General features: G+C 40.8%; 2 protein-coding genes across 4 annotated transcripts; both read left to right on the forward strand.

The window, feature by feature from the left end:
• Nucleotides 1-201: 201 nt before the first annotated feature.
• cUnh7orf78 (chromosome Un C7orf78 homolog) lies at nucleotides 202-2,618 on the forward strand (the record flags this gene model as incomplete). The annotated part of the gene is made up of 4 exons (XM_083917760.1): nucleotides 202-636; nucleotides 881-965; nucleotides 1,248-1,390; nucleotides 2,538-2,618. 4 exons carry the CDS (start codon nucleotides 202-204, stop codon nucleotides 2,616-2,618), a joined length of 744 nt encoding a protein of 247 aa, XP_083773886.1.
• Nucleotides 2,619-4,322: 1,704 nt separating this feature from the next.
• Nucleotides 4,323-8,222, forward strand: arl4aa (ADP-ribosylation factor-like 4aa). 3 transcript variants are annotated; one of them, XM_083918890.1, is made up of 3 exons: nucleotides 4,334-4,374; nucleotides 4,833-5,192; nucleotides 6,774-8,222. In XM_083918890.1, the coding sequence occupies exon 3, from the start codon at nucleotides 6,876-6,878 to the stop codon at nucleotides 7,476-7,478; it is 603 nt and encodes a 200-aa protein (XP_083775016.1). In that variant the 5' UTR covers nucleotides 4,334-4,374; nucleotides 4,833-5,192; nucleotides 6,774-6,875; the 3' UTR covers nucleotides 7,479-8,222. The 3 variants fall into 3 exon arrangements, with proteins under 3 accessions (XP_083775018.1, XP_083775016.1, XP_083775017.1); XM_083918891.1 differs by having other exon boundaries at nucleotides 4,833-5,076; XM_083918892.1 differs by lacking the exon at nucleotides 4,833-5,192 and having other exon boundaries at nucleotides 4,323-4,374.
• The last annotated feature ends 697 nt before the right edge of the window (nucleotides 8,223-8,919 follow it).

The following is an 8,919-nucleotide window of genomic DNA, read 5'->3' on the forward strand; positions in this document are numbered from 1 at the left end:
CCTACTGAGCTCAGCCCACTTAACTTAATTCTTTTTGTTAAGGAGACTAAAGGCGCTCGTTACTAAGCAGCACTTTATGTGTGTTGTGTCTGCTACTTTCTCCTGTGGCTACCGCTGTGCTCCTGACACACGAACAAACTCGTAAGGAGACATCTCCAGCAAACTCCAGGTAAGGAGATATTTGTCCATCAGCAATTCAAAATGGCTCCCTACAGTGTGTTGCACCCACTGTCCTCGGTCTGCTTCGAAGAGAAAATCAAATTCTCTGCAAGTCAGCATCTCTCTTTAGCAAGAAGCAAATGGTTCACGCTCCCGGAGACTGAGAGTGGCAGCGACGTGTGGAGCATCGAGCCACCGGATTTCTCTCTGAAACTGTACAGGTCTCTGTCAGTTCCTCAGAAGAAAGAAAAAAAGATACGTTCAAGCCTAGCTGTACCTCAACCAAGTGCAACGAAGAGGAGAAGTGGAATATCTCTACCAAACGTTTTACATGAGAGCTTCCAGAGAGAAGAGACTCCAAAGTTCGTCACGTCACACAGGCCTCCTGATGCTCTGGAGTCCGAGCTGATGTTTGTTAAGACTGGGAAGTACCTGTCTGGGCCTTATAAGAACCCCAAACCACATAACTTCAGACCGGTGAGTGTCTGCAAACACAAAATACGCTTTAAACCTTCTTCTGAACGTTTATCATACGTATGTATGTATGTATGTGTGTACGAATGGTGATGAACACACAGCCTGAACGCAAGAAAGGCAAGCAGGGTCACGCTCATCCCCTTGGAGTGTAGCACACGTCTCCGTAGTTTGTAATGTTTGCTTTGACCACATGATGGCGATAAACAGTTAATAAAAATAAATGTATTTGTATTACTGATTTCAGCTCGACGAGGACCTTCCAGGCATAATTACTTCATATGAGAGAGATCCCGGTAACCTGAATTTAAAAGTGAAACACTTGGACATTAGTAAGTGGATCAACTTCACTCTTTACATGCTCAAGTTAATTTGGGCTTAAAGTGTCTTAGAATTAAGTGTTCTGAATGTTTCCATTTGTGAGACTAGCAGTTATCAAAACAAATGTATATTTTATAAATGTATCTACTGAAAATAATAATTATTGCATTTAAAGAAGACTTGTTTAAGGAGGGTGGAACATGTCTTTTTCAGTCAAGGGCCTTTTTATCTACAGTTTCACGTACCTGTAAGCACAGATGACAGACTAAATAAATATATATTTTCTTTTCCAGTTCGGTCGACTAGATCCGAGTCAGACTGGAGTTCGAGGGCCACCATGACGAGGATGGACACATATAAACCTGAAGAGCCTAGATGGGATGCAAAGCTCATACTGCCTCAGCTGCCCTGGCCTCCAAAATCTGCCTCCTATACTGTCAGTGGTGTTTTGGCATCATATCTACCTAGAGCAGGGGTGTCCAACTCAGGCTCGTGGGCAAAATCTGGCCCGTGGTGTAATTATATTTGGCCCGCAAGATCATATCAAGGTTCTATGAGAGCTTGCCCGCGAGTATAAAGCACATATACTTCTCTGTTGACAAACATGAGCATCCATGCTACCAGTGTCTTCAGACAAACTTAATCCACCCCTCCCTAAAAACGGCCAAAAGAAAGATGGAGAACAGGATCTTTCAGTAGCGGTGGGAGGCAGATGATCTGTTTTTGAAGGTAAAGAGCTGTTGGTCTTGTATGAAGAGCCACCGTGGCTGTAACCAAAGAATAAAACAGAAGAAACACCACGACAAGAACAAGGACCTGCACTGAATAGGTTCAACATTACACATCTGGAGAGAATCTTTTTTTGTAAATATTGAGTTTGGCCCGCAACTTTGTCCCAGTTTTTAAATTTGTCCCACTGTGAATTTGAGTTTGACACCGCTGACCTAAAGAATCACTTCCATGTTACATGTTGTCCGTCCCAAAGGAGCTGGGCTCGAACTACAGTCATGTGATCATCATGCAGACTGTGTTTCTGCTGGAATGAATGAATGAATCTTTAAAAAGATTGTTTACCATAGTTTTCATAAGGAGCTTAGTTTTTACTCCACCGCATTCATCTGACAGATATAGTTACTTTAAGATTTACATACAAAGCAAATGAGTTTATCAAATATGATGCATTCTTATAGATTAAACTCCCCGTCTGCATATGAGGTAGTTAAGATCACTACCACAGTAAAATAACACTTACATACTGCATTGATGCCTCAATAATCATGATCCAATAACAATACTTTGAGTACTTTGACTTTTTAAACTTTAACTACATAGTGTTGTTAATACTTTATTTTTTCAATGCAGTCGTAAAGAAACAAAGATCAGCTAAATTATGACTCCAACAAACAAACAGTGTGGTTTCAGGTGCTTTATGAAAAACCTGTTTAATTTACATTGCCTGACTAAAGCTACCTGGTGTATTTTAGATTACTTAGCCTTAGGGTAATATTTATAATTTACAGCAGTTTAGACAGTTCTGGAGTCAGAAATATGTTAATAATGACATTTGAATGTTTGTTTCACAGAGACACCGACGAAGACGAGGAACGTACAGCGCCTTCTTAGACCGCGTGGAGGAGAAACTTTCAAGATCGTGGGGAAAGTAGATCAGGACTTATATACATTTTAACATGTGCATATACTTAAATCATTGAAATAACCACATCACAATGACCACATCAGTGATAATGCAATGTTTTATTCAAGTTAATACAATGTATGTTTTATTTAGAGCCATTTCCCAACACATATTGCTGTTTATTTTTAAATGTTTTTAGATAAGAAGTGAAACGACATATTAGCACTGACATATTCAGAGCATCTTTGAGCTTATGGCAGAAGACATGCAGTTACTGCGGTGTCATGAAGGTCATCACACCGCATGATGAAGCCCACTGGGCCACAGACAGCTGCTCATTTGGTACCCCAAGAATTATAAACATGCAAAGCCTGCACATGTTCGAAGCATACCTGAAATAGCTGCACATATGCGTTCAGCGAGTCATCTGTGACTAAGTGCATAACTCACAAACTAAATATAAAATGAAAAGAATATCAGTGACTGCATTAACCACGCGGCCCACAGGCTGCCATGTGTTTGTCTTATTCTTATCCCGTTATTCTTTGCAATAATGAGCGAGGTAATGAAATCTTCCAGCTCATGCATGGCTATTAAATACTTTACTTACTATTGTCTTTTTCTTTACAGGACTGTGCAGAAGTCTGATGGCAGCAGAGAAAAATCTGTACAGGGAAAAACATAAAAAGTAACATCAGTTGTAAAGTTATGGTACACAGTAAAGAGTCCGTCCAATAAATCCTCTATTTTCTTCTATTGTATATGAATTTTGCACAGGACTACTTAAACGGACAAACATACCAACAAATAAAATCTAAAAATACTGAAAGATTTTTAATCTTTTTGGTGACTTTGCATTATACCATTTTTATTAGCTAGATAGCAATAAAACAACTTATGCTACACACTACACAGTACTTGTAATCCACTACATTTCAGAGGAAAGTATTGTACTTTTTACTTTTTATGATCAATTTATAAAATATGATGCTGTATAATAGATTTAGCCAATTTGACAATGAAACTGCAACAACTGGGTCCTTCATATGATGCCATGGGACAAGCTTCAATTAAAAAAAAAAAAAAAAACATTTATTAAACTTAAAAAAGGTGTCTCCAGCAACACGGAGCTGCCTGTGGACGCCTGTCTGTAAATAATGCAGGGAAACACAGCAGCGCACATCTGCAGATATGTATACACCTGAAAAACGCAAATATGGGCAGATAATATCGGCCGGCCGATGTATCGGTCTATCACTAATATAAGTTTCTTGAAGACTATTAAGTCTTGAGATATATTCATTTATTTCAGGTGATTTTCTATAAACAGTGGTTAATAAAGTCAAATAATATGGCAGCATGGCAAAACCTCAAGTAAAATCCTCTCTTTCCCATTGGGTCAGTTTGTATTGTACTGTACTCTATTGTTACTGTGGATGTTATATTGTTACTGTGTATGTTTTGTGTTTTATTGCCTGTCTCACAAAATCAAACCATGTATATATAATATGTATATGACTGTGTGTGCAGTCTATGAATCAAACAAACGCATGTAACCTACAAGAAAAGCTAAGAAACAGGTCATGGAAGCTGTTTTGTGTGTTATCCTCCATGCACGGTGGGCTGCTGCGTAGTGAACGTGCTGCTTTTCCGGCCTCTCGGACCAATCATTTCAAACAAAAACATGCGGATGAATGGGGCGGCGCTACACACACACACACACACACACACACACACGGGGACAGAAAAGAGAAAACACGCCAATTCACCGAGCTGAATCCACGGTACGTTTACATTTTTACCTTTAACGGTTACTAACGTTTAACGAGTTTGGCTAGTAACCGTTACTAAGCTAACGTTAGCTTACCCACTAGCATTCCGGGGTGTTTCTATGGTAACTGAATGTGCTTGTATGGTTTAATAAATAAAAATAAAGCCCCAAGATTGTCGACTAACGTTAGCTTACATTTTTAAAAAACAAAGTGTATAAAGGGCACGACACTTTCAGTCAAAACTCCAATATCTGCAACTTGAAACGTCAAACGTACATTTTTCTGGTTAGTTTAAAACAAACATACACGACGTTTGAATGAAATGTACCTTTGCTGCCTCTCCACACGGCTTTTTACAAATCAAAGTCATTTCAAAACACACCGGCGTACTGTTAGAAATATACTAGCGGATCAAAAACAGTTAATTATTGATGACAAAAGTATAAACTATAAATGGTGTGACGGACAAGACGGAGCAACAGGTGATCCTGGTTCCCGGGCAAGACGCGTGATTGACAGCCGCGTCAGCCAATCAGCTGTCAGAGAACGGAGTCCGCGCACCAATCGCATGCACCCGCAGTGTTCGAGTGGGCGTTGATCCAGACTGACAGCGGTGCCATCAGCGGTAGAGACACACAGGGACACACCGAGGACAGACAGGCGGGGTGTCTCCGCTTCTGAGAGAGGATTTTCGGTCGTCGTTGTTGTTACGAGGTGGGAAATACACCGTGAGCTGAATTTTTTAGGTTGTTTTAGACGCTGGAAATGACCGCGGTTGTGCTCAGAGAGAGGGTTGGGTCTACTGTTTTCTCTACAGATGGCTCAGACTGGTAGGTAGCCAAATTTGGACTGCACATGAAAATGCATTTGCCCACCTGCTCGTGTAAATACTTGTCATTCATGTGTAAATCTAGGACAATCTCACATTTAGATAAAAATACAGGCAGCATTGTCATTGGAAACTACACTGTATTTCTTTTAATTTTGTAGTAAAATGACAGTAAACCTAGCAAACAGGCCCCAGTAGGAATGTTACAGTGATACCATATGAGCTGAATTCATACATGTAGAATAATGTGGTGGCTATAAAGAAATGATCTTTGCTGTTTACTGCACAGCCTTTTGTGTGACTTTATGCAGCCTATGAAATGTAAGTAATCCCCTGTCATGGCACATTGGATAGTGATTGTTGATTTGTCTTACAGCTGGGTAATATGTCAATATAACGACATTGTGATATCATATCAGACTAGATATAGTATATTGCTAAAAGGTCTGCTCCTGGTCACAAAGGATCTTTTACAGCATGTGACACATTACTGTGTACTTTGACTGCGAGATAAGACAGATGAATACGCCCATATGTATTCATCATACACATGAATACCCATTTCTCAGAAACTACAAACTGTTGCATGTGAGAATCGTCTGTAGCGGCAGAAAAAAACCCCGCTACATTTTCAGTATAAACATATTCAGTGAAAAATACATGTTTTAATTATTTTTGCATACTGATGAAATGCTCACTTGGTATTGCAGAGTACGTGATAGAGACACCTATCACGTTACACACAGTGATTTGATCCATTGTTATTGTAAAAACACTTGACACAGATTTACAGATTGACTGTGCACCTTTTTAAAAAGAAGAACAACGCAATCGTCCTTCCTGGAAAGTTGGAGGCAGTAAAATACACCCTTGCTCAATCCAGTACACTTTTGTTGCTACAGCCTTTCTTGGTCTGGTATGACGAGTAGCTTATGGTGGCTTGTGTTAGCAAACTTCAGATAGATGTTGTTGTGTAACTTGCATTTCTCAGTTTGTTGACTTTGTGACTCTTATCTACTGTTCGGGAATTGATCATGTTCTTAAAGCAACAGACTCGAGAGAATGTAGGGAAATGAACTGTGCCATTATCCTGTAACTTCCACCTGCGGCCACAGCGATTGTTCACTCAAAGTTACATATAGTGAATAGTCTCACTTTAAGTGGCACTGCTTCTGTAAGCCGCTGTTATAACCACAATAACATTTGACTGAAAAGGATTTGCACTAATAACTTATAATATACTGTACCCTTTTGTAAATATACATTTTAAACACTTTTACACTGGCCTGGGAACGCCTCAGGATCCCCCAGTTAGAGCTGGTTAATGTGCCCCGGGAAAGGGAAGTTTGCTAAAGCTGCTGCCCCCGCGACCCGACCCCGGATAAGAGGCTGAAGATGAGATGAGATAAAAGCGTTTGGTTTTCACGTTATTTGCCAGCTGCTGCTTACTGACTCTGCCTTTGTGTTTCTGTTTCTATTTTGATTTTAATTGTTTTAATATGTGTACGGGAGAAAACCATACAAAATGTCATTGTATTAAGGATGATGACAATAAAGAGGATTCTGATTTGTCTGCTTCCAGGTAATTGCTGCAGTGGTTTTGGAATATCAGCTCTGAGGATTATTGCCGGACTGTAACTGGATCAGATCTCCCATACCACCAATCCTTCCTCCATGAGGAAAGATGGGGAATGGATTGTCAGAACAACCTAGCTTCCTCTCAAACGTCCCGTTCTTCCAGTCGTTTCACATCGCCATCCTCGGCCTGGACTCTGCGGGGAAGACCACCGTTCTGTACAGACTGCAGTTCAATGAGTTTGTGAACACGGTGCCCACCAAAGGTTTCAATGCGGAGAAGGTGAAAGTATCTCTGGGCGGCCACAGGACCGTGACGTTCCACTTCTGGGACGTCGGTGGGCAGGAGAAGCTGCGCCCTCTGTGGAAGTCCTACACGCGCTGCACGGACGGCATCATATTTGTGGTGGACTCTGTGGATGCAGAGCGCATGGAGGAGGCCAAGACAGAGCTCCATAAAATCGCCAAGACCTCTGAAAACCAGGGGGTGCCCCTGCTGGTGGTAGCCAACAAACAGGACTTGAGACACTCTTTGGGACTCGCTGAAATTGAGAAATTGCTGGCGTTGAAAGAACTGGGCCCTGCGACTCCCTGGCACCTGCAACCAACCTGCGCTATCATAGGCGATGGACTCAAGGAGGGTCTGGAGAGACTCCATGACATGATCCTTAAAAGGAGAAAGGCGCTGCGGCAGCAGAGGAAAAAGAGATAAACTTGTCATGAGAAAGACTTGTCTACTGTTATATGTGAAGGAATATTTTCCCCTGGGTGGATACAGACATCCACCGCAGGGTCCGATTCAAAATGCTGAGTTTTATCAGTCCAAAATTGTGATTTTAAGATTCCCGATCTTGGTCTTTTGAAGATGCTGTTGATCAGGAAGTGACACTTAGAGGAATACAGTATGAAGATGAGAAAGTTTCAGACACGTGTGGATATGATATAAAGAGTTTATGTGGATTAAAAAACACTGAGGGTTCGGGGTCTGGAAGGGTGATAGAAGTTAAAGGATGCTGTATGTTTCATGAATGGCTGTTCCAAACGATTACCAAAAATAATTTAAGAAAAGGCTTTGACTCGTTGAAGGAATATTTGGTAAATGATTGAACATTGTTACACCAGAGGGGGTAAATGAAATGTACATCGGTTTTATTTTACTGTTATTATACCGTGTTAATTTTTTACACTGGACTTTCTTTGTGAAAGAAAAGTATTATCATGCATTATCGCATTATTATCCATTTGCTTGCTGTCTTATATCTCGTTTCTTTTTTTAAAAAAAGCACTTTAGAGTATCACTTCATATGAAGTTTACTGTTTTTAAAATAGAGCATATTGTGTTGGATTTGACAGAAATGTTTTGGCAAAATGCAACTGATGCTACTGTAGGTTGTCCACATTGGCTACATTGTCATTAGACAGGTTATGCATTATGTTTTGCTTAATAAAACATATTTAGAGCTATTTTGACAGTGGTATGGAGGCTGTTATTTCCACTTTGTTATTCAGGAGCTCATATAAGCAGGTACTCGAAGATGTTTATGATTGTAACCTTCAGTCTGTTTAGGTGGTAGCCAGCTTGAGCTTTGAAAAGCTTGTTTGAATCTGTGGAATATGGTCGAAACAAGCAACATGTGAGAACATCTGCCAGTGCGTCCTTTAACAAGGCCCCAAAACACCAGTTTCCCAGTGGAGCTGCTGTAGCGCTGACGTTAGAGGACGAGTCGTCTTGACACATGTAAATGTTATGCACAAGAAAAACAAAAAAACATGTTCAGTCAACCCGTGCTCTAATTATCACTTGGAAAAAATGTCTTCGGTTTCATTTTAAGCAACTTGCACAATGATTGTGTTGACACAGGAACACATACCCAAAACCTGAAGGTCCAATCACGTTGAGGCGTGGAGTGCTGTGTTGTCTGCAATGAAAACTTTGACATGCCCTTTATTATAGCTTTTGTTTCTCGCTCTCTTGACTTCTGCAGTTTAAAAGGGTTAAGAGGTGCACTTAGGCAGCATTGGCAGGTAATGTTGTCAGGGCAGTCTGGAGGCCGGACCCAGTACAACAGGCTGGGGCAGGAGACTGCAGCCAGGGGCATTACAGAGTATTTTGGGACTGAGCTGGGCCGATAGCAGCCCTGTGTATTAACGCC

The sequence above is a fragment of the Echiichthys vipera genome, assembly GCF_963691815.1.
Source record: "Echiichthys vipera genome assembly, chromosome: 8".
NCBI lineage: Eukaryota > Metazoa > Chordata > Actinopteri > Perciformes > Trachinidae > Echiichthys > Echiichthys vipera.